This window comes from Aptenodytes patagonicus, chromosome 4 (genome assembly GCF_965638725.1).
Source record: "Aptenodytes patagonicus chromosome 4, bAptPat1.pri.cur, whole genome shotgun sequence".
NCBI classification, from domain to species: Eukaryota; Metazoa; Chordata; class Aves; order Sphenisciformes; family Spheniscidae; genus Aptenodytes; species Aptenodytes patagonicus.
In genome coordinates, this window is record NC_134952.1 from 48,484,527 (window position 1) to 48,501,743 (window position 17,217).

A 17,217-nucleotide genomic window follows, 5' to 3' on the forward strand; every position below is an offset into this window, starting at 1 on the left:
ATGCAAAATCACAGGAGCAGGAGATAAAGCAGGAAGGAAGATCTGAAGTCATCTACAATATGCCAGGCAAATCCCTGATGTCCTGAAATCATGAATACAATAGTGATACAGCAAACAAGATGACACACATTCTCCATCCCCATTGCCACTGGCTGGGCAACTCACATCCAAACAGCCACACCACTCTTCCCTTAAAAACAAGGTGGCCAACTCCAGATTGCCTACTGCAAACAGGTCCTGGCCTGCACTTTCTCTAAACCACACCTGGACATTGGCTGCAGCTAACTGGCATAGATCAAAACCTGTAGTGCTGGTACAGCTAGAGAAACTAAGGATATAAGCCCACTAGATGATAGCACGTTTTAAGGCATTGCCAGCAGTCAGAGAAGACTACTTCCAAGTTGCAAACTAAGTAGTTAGAAAGTTTATTTAAAGGTGAAATCACTCATGCTAATCAGATAATCCTAAATGATTACTCATGAAAACTTTATACCACATCCAGTCACTATGAATTCTTTAATCACCATCACGTATTCTTTTATAACACACATTCTTTCATACGCCATTGAAAAAATGACTTCACAAATATTTTCAAGTTTAATTGTTTGTCTTATTCTTACACTTTTAAAAATAACTTGTATTCTGGAGGACTCCAAACATACAAGGTTAAGAGTTATAATAAATCTCCTCAATCCCTTCACACTATGCATGCACATTTATTAATTTTTTTAAACTGGCACATGTCTCTACTGTTAAGACCCAACTACTTGCAACCTTTGCCTACTAGAAGCAAGTCTAAGGTCATGCTAGGGAGGGGAAGAGCTCTCTTCTCCAATGTTACAATCTAGTTTTTAGTCTTTCAGTTGCAAAACAACAGACTGCACGTTAGGCTTCTGCTGTATGAGCACAATCTTCCAAGTTTCAGAAAATGAAACTAGAAATTAAAGAAAAAACAAACCACTACATCACGAGCTTCAATTGTCATTAAAAAAAAAAAAATCCTTCTTGTACACATTTTCTAGACTATGCACAAAGGGTGAACAAATAATCATTCTGTTCTCTATGTGTTGCCTGAATCTTAAAAAGTGGTAGATCATCATCACCAAAAGATGGTACACATGCATATTTTCTGAAGAGAGACATTTTGGTTTGTTTCACTTGTTGTTAAAGAGTTTGTGAAAAGAATTTAAAATATTGAAAGACATACCATCAAGGTGTTACATTTTTAGAGAATCAGTAACTGCTACCTGCCATTTTTATCAGAAAACTCAACCACAGTGCTGATGATTTAACTGAAATTATTCCTTTTAAAAATGTAACTACAGCTTACAATGAATTACAACTAGATGTGATTAAAATTAACCATTTCCCAAAAAAGAAAACTTCCATGATATTCACTATGAGGGGATATGTATGGCTAAAGATCCAAAGATAATGAATCTGAGAAGGACTAATTTTAAAGACAGAGATAGGTGCATATGCAGACCTTCACTCTAACCTAATAAAGAGAAATCCTGCTGAACAGAGTAAGTCATGTTTTCAAACAGTCTCCAGAAGAATATTTGCGCTGAAGAATAACCAATGGTTCAAAGGAATTTCCACCTTGAAAATTGCCAGAATTCCTATATTTTTTTACTAATTATAGTTTATTTAGGCCAATCAGTTGGTATATTCCAAAGCAATGATTAAGAGCTGGTAGTATTGCTACCTAAGCAAATGGCATGATTCTAATAAGGACTGTGTGTTCTGCTCAACTGTGACTACCTGTGGAGAGCAGACCCAGGAGCCCTGTGGAGCACCTCCAGTCTGGGCCAGAGTTCTTGCTGACATTTGAGGGGGTGACAGAGCACTGACTGTCCCTTCAAAAACACCCTTCTGCGTGGGAAGGAAATCCAGACACACAAAAAAGAAAGAATGGTAGTGTGCCCTGGTACCCAGTTGATATCATCACAGGATTAGAATTACAGCCTCTACCTGTCATCAGCCATAGTAATTTAGTAATAGAAAACACACCATTTAATTCAGCCATGTGTGAACTCTCTGCAATGTTTATTCTTAATTTAAAACTCCAAACGTTTTCCGTATATTTTGTTTTTCATAATTACGTGGGTGAGCTAAAATGGGATGAACTGTAGGGAAGTGAATGCACAGGGAAGGCTAGCACAAATCCTGTGAATCACAGCCCTGCTGAGCTTTTGCAATTCCAGTTAACAGTTGCTGGCATGCTAAGTACCCTGAACCTTTCAGGATTCAGCCCTGTAGTAGCTGTCAGAGTGAGTTACATCAACTGAATAGAGATTTTGAAGGAAAATCTAGTAAACTTATTCCTGAGGGCTGCATAAGATTTTGTGATCACTGTTATTTCATTGCCTGTAAAAAGGTACAGACACACCAGAACAAGGCTGTTCTGTTCATTTTTCTCTTGATGCGCTCATTTGCTATTCAACAGCATATCACTACAGTTATTCATGCTATTATTCTGACTTCCAGGTTTAAACTGTTCACTTTTCATGCTATGTATGAATAATCCAGATCTTGACATGACTGTTTGGTTTGTAAGCTTGTTTTTCCTTGAAGTTTTGCTTCCTGTTTCTACACAGAAAATGAAAAATCAGCACAGTATACAGCATATTATGTGCCTCTAAAGGGTGATAGTAACATATTTTCCTTATGCACCTTACCCTAAATGGAACTTCCATTCTTTGTGCTCAGTAATCCAGAAAAAGGGAAAGAAAAAAAACCTGAGTGCTTTATTGCTATCTCCTACTTTCCACTTCATAGAAATGGAGCATGATATGAATTAATCATTCCCTGCATGAAGATTATACAGAAATAAACAATCTAACCTTATTTTATCTGATGACCAAAAGGAAAATATCATTCCTAAAAATAATTCCTCTTCTCATGTTCCAGCCAGCTCCTTCAGCAAATACTTTGGATGAAACAGATTGTCTGACAGATCACGAAAAGCACATAGAAAGTTGAGCATCCTTCACAGAAAACATCCTGTCAACAATATCCTAATCTTTAAAGCTAGTGCCTATTAGCTTAAGTGTCCATGAATGTAGCTGCCGTAACAGCTAAACAAGATGAAATCTCTATCCACAAAGCCAGAACTGAACATACACAGAACTCTACAGATTTAACCTCCCTACCCTGAATTTAATCCAGAAACAATGAAGCGACTAGATGCATGGGAAGAGCAAGTACCATGCTGCTCATGGCCAGTGCAGCTTAAAATACAAACAGCGTTCACTTTTACCACCTAAAATATACAGCATAGAATACAAACTGTAACTCCAGGATAGTAACGAACTCATTCAAAAAACACACTGCAATCCCTCCTTAAGGGAGGCCAAAAGACATACTTTCTGTTACAATATCAGGTTCAAAAATACAGGTCTACTAGTACCAAATTAAGATGAAGAACTTCAATCTAATGAGAAACCTTGAGGTTAGTACATCCCAGAGAAAAGGAGACCTGATTGTATAACTGCTTCTCTTTTCATGTGTAAAAAAAAATATCCTTCTTGCCCTGGCCCCAGCTGTGTTCCATAAAGATAAGGCAAAAAGTTAGCTCCTCTTTTCTACCATCCTCTGAGCTCCCAGACTCTCTCACTTCTTTCTGCACCATTGGGCTATTCCAGCAAAAGGTGGAAGATCTGCACAGCATCCAGAGCACCATACAAGCAGAGCATTTAAACCCATTACAGCTAAGAAACTAGCTTCTGGCCATTAATCCCACTTCCTTTGCTGCTGAGCTGCAGTCAGCTACCCAAGAAGGGAGAGGAACAGTTTTAGTTTGACAGTTTCAGTTAGAAGCTTCTAAATAGCAGCTTTCTGTCATTTAGGCTGACTTAATGTCTTTTCCATTAGGTGCTAACTGCTGCTAATTTCATTGTTAGGCATCTAATTCTCACCACTCAGACTGGGTAACACAGATGTCTCCAGCCTTGTGCCACTCCTGGACTCTTGTATGTTCCCAGTTCGTACACATGACAGTGTTATGCACCATAGTTTCCAAATCACTTCGGGGACTGGCCTGTATTGGCCTACTTTATGGAAGAGAATTGGAGATGTCACCACAGCTAGGAAGGACTCACAGCAAGTATACAAAGCTACCAAGGGTTACAGAACGAGGAATTCCCAGAAATACCAGAAGCAACCTAAACTGCAATGTGCATACCTGCCCCTGGCTTAAAAGTCTGGAAGGATGCATAGGACAGATCTGAACTGCATGAGATTTCTTTTCCTCAAAACTCTCCTACAGCATATCAACAGCAAGGTATACCTCTTCCTGGCTTGTCAAGTTACACAGTCTCTCCTTTGGTCTGTCATACACATTTAGGAAGCTGCTTTGGAACGCGATGAGATCTCTTGAGTTCTAATACAGAAAGCATTCAGGAAAACCAACAAACAAGCAAACAAAAAAAAACCGCTTTACAGCCATCATTAATGCCACTATCACCCAACGGATCTGTATCCTAAACAAAATCACTGAGCAAGGAGTTCTTAACAAACTTGAACTTGGAAAGCAGAAGACAATTCTAATGAGATGGACTAGGGTTCCTGAACAGATACTTTTGGTAAACTTAGCTGGTTGGAAGAGATGAAAGGAGGAAAAGGAAGCCTACAGAAAAAAACCCAAATTTTTCTTAAAAAAAAAGGGGAAAAAATCAGACCAAAAGCAAAGTTAGTTAAAATGAAGTGCACGAAACTAAGCTCACAGTTGGGAAGCAATCTGTAGTGATATGACTAGGTTAACTGTGTTCCTGCAAACATTGCTAGCTTCCTCAGGAAATTTCAAATTACATTTAGTAAAGAAGACAATTTTATAGGCACAAATTTCTTGCTACAGAACCACCAATGTGTCAAAATTAAATAATTAGCACAATTACTTTCACAGTCTTTTTAATAACCTAATAGTAGCAACACTTGTTTTAGAGAACTGTTTTAAGCACTATGAGAACAGAACAAGAAAAAAACAAAAGAAAATAAACCTCAGAATTAAATCTACGTTGTTGAAATATATCACGTATATGAAGAGAGGAAACACACCAAGTGAACTTTTTTCCTAATACATCTAGTTTTTAAGGCACTTGATACTTAGTTTGGAAAATGGCTTCTACATGCTACAACATCTACATCTCAAAATGTCATGTAACAATGAAATACTGCAAAAATTGAACACTGCAAGCTCCTGGAGTGCAAGATAAAGCCAGAAACACAGGCACGGGAAATCGCAATTCTGGGTACCAGAAAATGGAAAATAATGCTAGGAGTCGCAACACTGACTGAACCTCTGTATTGATGGGTCCAAAAGGAAGCCAGAAACAGTTCCATACAGAAAGGAAAACAAAAATCCTGAAGTGAAGTGAACCATTTTTCGCATCGCCAGAAGGACAAAGCTAAATGTAGTAATACCGGAGGCTCTTCAACACCTTGGTATAGGCATATAACATCCTTGAAAGTATGTATTTATTTGGAATGACTAAGTCATGACTTAATATGATCCATGCCTTCCACTACAAACACCAACTAATTGCAACAGTACTTAACAGCCTACAAAAATGTCAGTGTTCCTAGAAGTTCTTTGGGTGTTTACAGACATGCTCTTTTCTCATGAAACTCTGGAAATTATTCAGGTTACTAAGTACATGTACCAAGCGCTATTTTAGCCACTGAAGTATCTGAGGCATCCCCATAGGCTGCCAGATGTGCTACAGGACTTACAGGACATTCACAATTCCTGAAGCTGCACCCTGAGGTCACACAGGATAGGGTGAGTATCACAAACTAGGTCTTCAGGTGTATTAACTGCAAGTGACTTTAAAGTGCCTCCACCAATGGAGGCATTGAAGAATATATTCTCTTTTCATCATATCAAAATAAAAGAGGGAAGCTCAAAGAAACATTAAGTGCTCTACTTGCTAAAAAGTCAGTATTTGCAGCTCTCAGATGCTTGCTTACTTCTATAGCGAAAGTACACTACTGAGTTCTATAAAGTCAAGCCAAAATGCATTTTCCTGCAAGTGAAAAATGAGTTAAGAAAAAATGAAAATTTCAAATTTATGCAAAGATTTTACCAAAGAATAACATCTATGATCAAATGCATACAAAGGAAGGGAGTAAGCAATATGTTTTTCCTCTTCACCTACACAAGCACAGACCAAACCTTTCCTTTTTTAGCTAAGCTAACAGTTCTGTTTACGTATTTATACTGAATTGAAATGGTCTAATAATTTTTCTAAGGTTTCCATACTGAATCCTGACAAAGCACTTAAGAAATGTGTGCGATACTTTAAAAAACCCAAAAAACCCAGGGTCATTTATGAGTATGTACCGTAAAGTTTGGAAAAAATATTCTGTATGTCAAATAGATGCTCAAACATTTTAGCACTTTTTAGGAATTGTTTAACCCCTGCCTCTTTCCATATACAAAAAATTAAATCAGTCTTCCACACTCATACAGAAAAAGAAATAATATGAATTTTGGATCTGTATTTGTTGCTACTACCATCAGCGGAAGCTTGACCATTTATTTGACTGAGCAAAAATAGCCTGGCCTTATTACTATGGAGTCCCAGACCATGGGATCAGGTTGCTGAATACATCAACTAATCTGATTAGGCAATAAAAGGACTGAATGACTTTTCAGTCATAACTTTTCAGAATTTCAGCATGATCCACTCTTACCAAATGAAAGCACCTCAAGATGGGGCAGATGTAAAGCTGTGTGTGAAATTAAAACCACACTTATACTGCAATTTATAATGTATAGTGACTCATATTCTTATCTATTTCCTGATCCCTCAAATCCATCTAGTCTTTAAATATAATAAAATTATACGAGTATATTTCCAGGTGTTCATTTAAAATGGCTTCAGAAGTTTAAAGCTGTGTATAAATCTGGCCAATTAGTATTTGTTAATTGAGCAATTATTTAAATTAATATAACTGAATTTTCTTAACATTGTCATTTTTTTTTTCCTCTATGCTTTATCATAATAAGAACAAAGGGCAAGAAATTGTCTTCCTGCTCCCAAAACATAAAAGTTACTTCTCCCCCTTCCTGCACCAGCACAAAGTAAGATTACTGAGATTTTTTTCACCAAAAATTAATCAAGGCAGGAAAAATGGAGAAGAGTGACAGGCAGAGAGGGAGACTGACGTCAAAACAAAAATGGCCCGGCACTAAGGGCACTCAACTGGGAAGTGAAAGACAAAGGGTTAAACTCAGGTCCTCCATCTGACATGGACAAGACATGAAATAACTGAGTTAAATCCTGGATGATTCTCCTAACCATTCACTCTAATTCTGGTGTGGATCAATCCTGCTTCTGCTCTAAGTAACATTGCTGTAGCTTATGTAAGTATGAGCTTGGTACGCACTAGCCATGCAAATTATTTACCCTGTTTTTCAAGTATTACACCTGGAATAAACTCCCTGATATCAGTACTTCTGCACAAGGCACAATCACGCAGTGAAGTTTTGCTGCTTGTAGGATCCCACATTTGTACCAAGAACCCCCTCTGAGACTGTACTATCAAAGCATTATGGAATTGGCTACATTCATATGAAGGAAAAACAAAGAAAAAAAAAAATCAGCATTTTGGCTTGGAAGACATTTTGTCAAAAACAACTCATAACTAGTATCAGGGAGGAACATTTTGAGCAAGCTAACCCTCAACATCCTCAATTTCAAAAAGATTTATGAGATTATTGAACAAACCACTCTGACTTGCTGAGCTGTACAGTCCATTTCATTAGCATACATCTGCAGACATTCTGAGATAGTTTACACATATACAAGGGAATGCAACACATTCAAATATTTTCAATCCACATTACATGGGACGGTAAACCACATTAGCCTTTTCGTTTTATGGATATAGACCAGAGTCCTACAACTACCAAATACATTCATAAAAGGCAGAAACCCGAAGAAAATGAAACAAATCCTTTCTCCAGGCTGCAAAGCAGTTGCAAAACCGTTCTGCTGAGCTCTCCAGCCCTGTTGCTGACATGACCTCTGAAAGCAGTCTTCTCCGTATAGATGATGAGAAAATCTCGACATTACCTAACAGATTGCTGTTTAAATTATCTATCATAGCGAGTGCTTAGAAAGAATCTGTTATTTGTAATTTTCAAAGTGTGTGAAAGAAAATCAGTTCATGCCATTTGCAATAAGCAGAGGCATTTTTTCCACCCCAAGTCATGTTTTTAAACTTTTAAACACATTTATACTGAGAATAAATTACAGTGGTATGACAGCCTTAACCACAGCACCCTGAAAAACTGCAGCATCAAATCAATGCAATATTAACTACCCGAAATTGAGATTAAACTGAATAGGTGGGATAGCATAGCAAGCACGTGTTCATATATCTATTTTGAACATTTCATATAATTAGCCACTGTCCCTTATTGAGCTTTGAAACGCTTCTACCAGTTGTGTGAGTATGCATGTATGAGTCAGGACCAATATGAACATTCTACAGAATTTTGTCCTACTCTTGTTCATTGGAAGAATCATGGGGAAAAAATATGTCCATTTTAAAACACAAATGGCAAAGTACTCTTTCTTTTCAACAGTGAAATATAAGCACGTTTACCTTCTGTAGTTAAGTAATGAAGATACTTTTTCCATGTGCAATAAAGCCCAGTAAGTCATTCATGGACTAGCTGAAGTGATTGGTAATTCAGTTATAGATCCAGCACCCCAAGCATACAAAGCAATCACACAGTGATTTAAGTTAATGAATACAGACCTGAATATGCTTCCTCTGATATTAAATAAAATAGTAGATTAGAGTTGAAATAAGACATTTCTCATGCTTGATTCCGCCACCTTTAGTTGAACTGCATGTAACATTTCAACCCTGAAAAAAATCCTATTAATTTCTCTGAGTCAGGTTTGGGAGCAGGTGGTGGGAGGTATTAGTACCTGGAGCTGAACCACACCTTGCTGCAGAATCATAATGAGTATCTTTTTCTTGTAAAATTTTTTTACACTCTCATAAAGCAACTAGCCATAGGTAAATGCATTAGGTATCTGTACATTAAATCAGATTCAGGACAGAAATGTTAACTCTCTATAATAATTTCCCAAATGGGAACTTTAGGGAGAAAAAGGTAATCTCCCCATAAACTGCCTGATTTGAGAACCTTTCTTAAAACAATGAAAAAGAAAAAAAGAAAAAAAAAAAATCAAAGATTTGTTATGGAGTAATTGTTAAGCAAGGGGGCACAGCAGCATTGCATTAGAAAATAAAAAATGTTCTATGGTGGGCCTAGATACAGATAGATAAAGAAAAGTAAATAGTATTTCAAAAGGCATCTATACCACTCTCTAACTGCACACAAATAGATACAATAGCAGTATTTTAAGCACGGTTATTGATTTAAGAAGGTGTAATATGAATTTGTTCAACATGTGGCTATTTAAAACCTGCTTTTACTCCTTACTGTTGATCTGTTTTACAATATGTATTCACCACATTTGTCTGATGCTTTTATTCCCTCCTTATTGTTTATCCATAAACAATTCATTATTGGAAGGACTTAGTCATTTAAATCAAAGCCCTTTTTCAGTTTTAACAAGGTTACATCTAATATGTACTTGTAGTCAATGCAGATTTTTTGTTATGAATTTATTAAAGGAAAACATTAAGGTTTCAAGACAAAATAATAATGATGCTCCACAAATCTACATATTTTGTATAAGAATGTGCAGGCTTTTGCCCTGTACCTTTTCAGAAATCTATATGGCAAAAGGAATTAATGCCTCGTCCACAGTCTTCTAAAAGCAGATGCCACTGTATTCATGTTCTGATAAATGCAATGATCAGTTACAAAATAATGGAAAAATCTTGTTTATGTCAGAAATGAAAGTTCCAGGTAATTGTCATATGACAAGCCCATTCACATATGCATATATAGAGTGTTTGATATATACAACTAAATTTTTTACCTATTCAGGTATCTTTTCAGTGTTATTTTCAGTCTGACCTGACATTCCTTGGCTTCAGTTGCAGTGACGTTGGTTCCAGAATATGGGCATGAACCTTCAATATAAAAAAAATTAGTAATTCATGCACTCATTTCACAGGGGTGAGAACCCTAACTTACAGCGATAAATTATCTTACTAGTAAGAGCTCTGTGATAATCCTCTTCAGAAAATGGATTGTAGGGTTTAACCAATGCCCTGCTTTTTATTTGACATTCAAAATAAACTATTGTTCACTATGTAAGTACGTATGTATGTACATTTATGTATGTGTGTATACACACATGCATATATACACACGTTCATGTTTACTGTGGGTTATTTCCTCTTTTTACTTTCCTAAAAATTAGTCCTACCAACACATATTATAGAATTACTCATTTAAAATTATGTTTTCCTTAAGCAAATATTTTTTTACAGTTTAATCATGTTTTCACAGAAGATGCCTGATAAATTAATTATGCTGACTGTCTTAATTTTCTACATAATGGTAATAGAATAGTCTTTACCTGGTTAATGCATTTTCAAACTAATAACATGTTCCCAGTTATTATATACTTCCCTAGTAATTATCAACTGTTCAAAAAGAATTATTTATCTGTTAAACATGCCTTAATTCTCAAAAATATTTTAATCATGAGAAGCTTGATAAAAGAACTAAAGAAATCAGCAGTAACAGTATCACTTAATGCAGTGGCCCTTGGTTTAGGGTGTGTAACACACACAGGATAGTACAGTAAGTCTTATGTACGCCAGGAGTTGAGTACATCCCCAGCTATGTGAAGTCAATAGTCCTATCAAAGTCGGTGTAAATTAAAGCTTTCATTATCATAAATAGAAAAAAGCTACTATATTTTCATATCTTAAATATAAAGAAAAGCATATATAAACATATGAATATATTGAAGAGATTGACTGATAATATTGGTTGATTTAAGAGCTTGATTGGTATATTTAAGGCTTGATTGATATGCCACTCACAAACTGCTATTAAATATAACTCACTTTAAGCTTTATGAGAGTAAAATATATGTTCATACTATATTCAAAACTGCATGGTAAATTTTTATTTCAGATATATGGACAAAATTAATGCAATAATGACATAATAAAAAACTGAAAAGTCAAGTAGCCAAGCCAAAACTGTCACATTTTTATCTGCCCACGTTTTGGATCACGGCTGTGTGAAAATGCTGTGTGAGCCAGGAACAAAGATGCACAGCAGGGACAGCACTGTCACACAATAAATACCCCAGGTTTCTTTACGAATAACTCTCAGGAGTAGAAGAATGTTTAAAGTTTGCTTCAGAGCTTGATTTTGAGGGGAGAAATATTTTGAGAGCAGCAAAAGCACAGGAGTTCCTACTGTAAGCTACATCCTGGTTTTATTGTATCATTTTACTACAGAAACCCATCTGATATTGTCCATTTTAATTACAAGGGGGTACAGAATCTCTTTCACATCTGCTCACTGAGCCTGAGAAATGTTTTATAGTGAAAAGGAAATGAGAAGGACCAGGAATACGAATGAACTGAAACATAAGCATTTAAAATTCTTCCTTTCCTTCAAAATCAGTTCTAATCATTTATTGTGATTGCCCATATATTTGGGCTTGGTCCACAGTAATTTTAATTCAAAGAAACACATCTAAATTTCTCCCATCTTTACCATTACAGGGTATTTTTTTTTTGCTTATTCTTCAATCATTTTGCCAGCAGTGTGCTGAATGCTATTTCTTTAAGAATGCAATCTATGGCATTATATTCCAAAATGGCTGGGAAAACCTTTGCCATGACTCCCAAGTTGCAACATGCTAGATATTCATAGGTTTTTCAAAGCTGCTGGTTGAAGATATAATGAAAGGATCTAAAGTTTATGCATGAATCAGCATCCCCTTGTCATAATGTCATGGTGCAGCAATCCCTGCAGAGCTGTACAACTTGATTTAAAACAGAAAAACTCAACACTGGCTCTTGAGCTAGCAGGATTAAACATCCAAGATCATGCATATATTACCTCTGTGCGGAAACTACTATATGAAAAACTTGTTACAGTTACGGAGGTTTTATAGTACTCCATAGGAAACCTCTCTTTACGTGACTCCAGTATCCTTTCAGTGAAAAAATATGTCAGTACATAACACAACTATCCCTGTTTGGGTTGGTGGACTTAAGAGGAAAGGATTTCATCTTCACCAGTTTCCTCTTTTCTTGTTTTGAAGAAAAAATCTAATGTTGCTGATGGTCAGCACTTCTCCAATTAGACTAGACTCAATTACACTGTGCTGAAGGACAATAAAGTCCAGTGGTTTGGACACCTTCCAATTCCACCCTATGAATTACCTGCAGTGCTGCACCTCTGCCCCAGCTGTTAAAAGCCAAAGAGGTTCTGTTAGAGTGAACCACTTCGTTAACATTTGCCTTTACCACCTGGACTGTAATCCTCTGAATCACCAAGAATTCTCAAAGAGGGCTAAGTCTAGCCCATTTCTCTTGAAGGATGTAAGAGTAGTCATGGCAGTGAACATTTCTCTTAATTGTGCCATCAGTCTGAAGAAAGACTGCACCATCTCTCAACCAAAATCATTAAGCCTCCTAGTGACACTGACTTGCGAGGTGTCAAACTGCAATTAGATTCCAACAGCTACTCCTGATGACCTGCCAACACAGCTTTGCACAAGACCTGCAACAGCCCAACAACCTAAAGTGACGTATTTGTTATGGATGTATTACGTGAGTTAAGGCTATCTACTCACAGTCTCCATTCCTCCTCTGCTACACATATCTTCCGATCACCTTTAAATGACTGTGTAGTCTTGCACTGTTTCAAACATCCCTCAGTGGTACATGACCACCATCTCCTCTCTTCTGGACATTTAGGAACCTGATTTAAAAGCAGTACCAGCAATACAACTCGTTCATCTCAAAACTGCTCCATCAGGGAACTCTGAACAAGTGCTGATAATAAGTTTGAAGATTCCTTTAAGCGGTTTTACAGTGGGTTTTTTGTTTGTTTGTTTTTGAAGTGGATGGAACGGTATGCCCCAGTTTACCTCCGGTTACCAAGCGGCGGGAGGGAGGCAGGCACACCCCCGGCGGAGCCCCGGCCGGCGGGGCGGTGGAGCCCCGGGCGGCGGGCGGCTGCCACCTGCCGGATGTCGGGGCGGGAGCCGGCTGCCGCCCCGGCCGGGGCGCACGTCTGCACACCGCGTCTCCCACAGCATCGTCCGGAGTTTCTGCAGCCTGAGACCGGGCTGGTTTGGGGTTTTTAAATCTAAAGCTGAAATATTTCCGTTGTCGACTTTAGAAAATTTGTTATTTTTAGGGCAGAAAAGGGTCATTACTTCTATTACGGTATAAGCCTGCCACTATCTTTCTGTGAAGGAAAATCACCTTGCTGGAGTGAAATACTGAAGCATTTTCAGTTTCGTATTATCCTACATCTCTGTGACCTTCTTTTACACCTGCATTGTTTAACTGTTGATAGTGCTCATTTCGGACACAGGTTCTTTGTAGACTATTCTGAAAAAAAAACAACCTGCAGATTTTTCAATATTTCAAATGAGTATGAAGGGGACAAAAAAAGAGATAGATCCTCCTTAACCATTTGCGATCAACTGCTAAATTCTACTTCTTATATGGCAAATATTTGCCTTCAGAATTCTTTGTTCTCCAATCAAACCTTTCTTGGAAGGTGATAAAGGAAATACTATACATATTTTTAGCACATGCTTCACTAGTCAATTAAATCCGATTGACAAGATAACTTCACTAAACCATCAACGGTGATTGAGACGATGAAAAAGCGAGTACATGCTTACGTCTTAATTTGGTGCTCTTCAAACTACTTGAAAATTGAAGCCTTGGACAAGGTTCAGAGACAGGGAAACCCGAAACGTGGATAGCATCTCCCTTCTGCTGGAAGTCTCAAAGTCCATCACTGCAGTCTACAGCCTACACGTCATCTGATTATTGCAAGAGTTCTCCAAGGAAGACAGGTAAGCTCAAGAACAAGGCTGATGCATGCACAGAAGCACTGATAAAAAACTTGATGGGATTGGAGAAAAATACGAATCCTCTACTTTCACAAAGACCAGGTGGCTATACTTGTCTGTAGTACTAGTACAAAAAAAGAGTTCGGGCATTTTACACAAATTATTTTTGGGATTTCATTGACTTCAGAGAATTGAGAAACATAGAAAGACCCGTCACATTTTTGCAGAATGCCACCTAGACCGCTACACAACCCCTTACTTCATCAACAGTCCCAGTAACATACACTGCAAATGCTAACCACATGCAGCTCTGGTTGCTGGAAACCCTCATTACCTAAAAGAGCAAGAATTCACCAAACAGTTTGCAAAGGTTAGCAAAGTGGCCTTACTGTGGTTACGTGCTCTGACCTTTTTTGACTTCAGCTGCGTGTGCTATACCCTCCTATCCTCATACATGCCACTGAAAGCTCCTTGGGCTGAACTCTTGCACCGCCTACCCCAGCGTCTGCGGCGAGACGCCCCTCTTCAGCACCACCTCACCTACCGTAACGTAGCTAAATTAGGGAAGGAAAAAAAAAAAAAAGGTCGCCAATGGAGGGAAATTGCGAGGTTAGCTACCAGGTAGCTAACCTCCAGATACAGTGTCCCTTACCGCTTGTCCCCAGGAGGGACGAGGAGATGCCTCGGGGGAGCCCAGCACTGGGCGGCCGAGGAGGCATAGCTCGGCGGGAACGGCGAGCACGGCACAAGAGCGGGCCCCCTCCTCCTTGCTGACCGCGCTGCTGCGGAGCCCCCGGTTTCGCTTGCAACGGGCACGTCAGGCAGGCCAGCGGGGGAAGGCGAACACCCCTCCCCGCTCTGGGAACGCCTCCCTCACGCTCACAGCTCTCATCACCGACACGGGCAGCGCCCGCAGCCCCTTGTTGCAGCTGCCCCTTATCGCACGCCTGGCTGCGCGACGCCCCTCGCCCGGCCGGCCCGTCCCCGCCAGCCACGCCGCTCCGCGGGGTCGAACGGCACCCCGCCGGGCCAAACGCCGGGCAGCTGCCGGGAGGGCAGCCACCGCGCGGCAGGCAGAAGCAAAGATCACTGCGGGTCCCCTCGCCCGAGGGGCTCCTCTCTTCGCGCTAGGTCGACCGCGCTGCACCACCCCGCCTTCCGCATCGCCTCCCCGAGCAACGCATGTGCTCCGCGCCCCGCGGCACGCGTGCGGCCGGGCCCTGCCTCGCCGAAGGCGGAGCCAGGGCAGAGCCCCGCCGGCCGCCCGCGCAGCCCGCCGTCGGGCGACGGCTCGCCGCGAAAGCCGCGGGGGCGGCGGGCTCCCGGGGAGGCTGAGGGGGAGGCGAGAGGGCGGCGAGCGGGCAGGCCCCGGGGCCTCCCACGAGCCCGTCAGGCGGGGGGCTCCCGCGGCGACGAGATGGAGCCCGGAGCGCGGCGCGGCGTAAAATGGCTGATCGCCCCCGCAGCCACCCGCAGCGCACCCGCTCGACTGCCGTCGGGAGGGGTCCCCCGCCCTGTCCCCGTCCTGCCCCCGCCGGGTAACAGGAAGGCTCCGCAGCCGCGGCAGAGCCCGCGGCCAGCCCACGGGCGGTGGGGGAGCGCTGCGGACGGTCCCGCGGCCGCGCAGCCTTATGTAACGCGTGGGGAGAGCCGCCGGGCGGGGGCGGCAGGAACCATTTTAAACCTCCGCGAGGTCTGGGGAGGCGCACGGGGACCCCGCGCCCCGTTTCCCCGGCGCCGGGCCCGGACGCTCCCGCACCTGCTCGGCGGAGGCGCAGCGCCCCCTCCCCCCCCCCCCCCCCCACACACACACACACACCGGCGCCCCGCCCCCGCCGCCACAGCAGGCTGGCGGCGTCCGTTACTCACAGGCGTTGGTGACGGCGAAGCTGTTGGCCACCTCCAGGTTGTCGATGTGGGGAGTCAGCCTGAACTCCGAGGTGGAAAACTGAACCATCCCTACCCGAAACGCGCTGTACTCCTGATCGGCGCCCCTCGGGAACAGCCCCCCTGCAGGGAAACACACACACGCACATCAGGCGGGCGGCGGCACGGGCACAGCAGCGCCGGGGCCGCGTCCCTTCCCGCCGCCGGGGCTGGGCTGGGGTGCCGGTAGGCTCCGCCGGCTCGGGCACGGCTGCCGGAGCGAGCCCGGCTGCGGGTCCGTCCCGTGTCCGGCCGCCGCGGCGGAGCCTGGGGGCGCGGCGGGACGGGCGGTGCGGCTCGGGGGAAGGCGAGGGGACGCGGGAGGCGTTGGCCAGGGCTGCTGGAGGGGACCTCACAGGCGCCTGGCGGGTACCGCGGTGGGCTGGGCTCGCGGCGACATGACGGGAATGCCCGAGTGACACCGGCGGGGATGAGGGAGCGGGAGATCCGTCGGGAGGAGAGCGAGGTCCCCCGGCATGCGGGCACCTACCGATCTGTATGCTGTTAGAATTGACCCCCCAGATCAGTCCCCACAACACAGGAGCCAGGAAGACAGAAATATGCATAATCTTTTGCATTTCCAGGAAAAGTAGAGCATCCACGAAGCCACGGAAACAGCCCTTTCTTCGTCCTCGTCCTCCTCCGCGGAGCGCGCTCGTCAGCAAATTAGATCCTCTGCGCGCCGGGCGAGCGGCCGGCGGGAGCAAGCCAACCACGGGAGGAAAGAAACGCAAATAAGCCCTCGGCGGGCGGCAGGAGCCGGAGAAGCCGTCGCCCACGCCGAGAGCTGCCGCCGCTCCGGTCCTCGTCCCGGCTCCGGAAATAAGGGGGGGGGGGGGGTGGCCGCGTGCCGTTGGCGGCGGCGGCGCCGCTGTGCTCCCGCTGCCTGAGCGCGCCCGGCCCTGCCCTCACACGCGCTCGCCCGCGCTCCCTCGCACTCAACGGGCGGGCGGCGCACCCGGCGAGGCGGCGGCGCGCCTGCGCGAGCAGCGAGGCCGGCGGGAGCGCGCCCCTCCCGCCTCCTCCGCCGCCGCGCCCCGCCCCTTCGCGCGCGGCCGCGGCGAGGGCCGCCCCCGCCGCCGCCAACCTTCAGCACCGCGGACAGAGGCGCTGCGGCGGCCGCGGGAGCCGGGGCTCCGGCGGGCGGGGGGCGGCCCCGCCCCGGGGAGCGGAGGGGAGGAAAGGCGGGGGGCGGCGGGGGCCCGGGCCGCTGCCCGCGGCAGCCCCCCCCCGGCCCGATCCCCACGTCCCGTCCCGACCCCGCTGCCCCCGGGGAGGTGTTTCA

At 43.3% G+C, this 17,217-nt stretch overlaps 1 protein-coding gene across 5 annotated transcripts in view; it reads right to left on the minus strand.

Moving 5' to 3' along the window:
* GRIA2 (glutamate ionotropic receptor AMPA type subunit 2) overlaps window positions 1–16,741 on the minus strand; it is a 101,979-nt gene extending 85,238 nt beyond the window's left edge. For 4 of the 5 annotated variants that reach the window (XM_076336630.1, XM_076336629.1, XM_076336627.1 and 1 more), the window contains exons 1-2: window positions 16,423–16,569; window positions 15,876–16,016 (exon numbers count right to left, since the gene is read on the minus strand). In XM_076336630.1, the coding sequence (XP_076192745.1) occupies window positions 15,876–16,016; window positions 16,423–16,510 (229 nt within the window). In that variant the 5' untranslated portion in view covers window positions 16,511–16,569. Of the gene's footprint in view, window positions 1–15,875; window positions 16,017–16,422 lie in introns of all 5 variants that reach the window. The other variant, XM_076336626.1, reaches the window with a different exon arrangement.
* Between the last annotated feature and the right edge of the window lie 476 nt (window positions 16,742–17,217).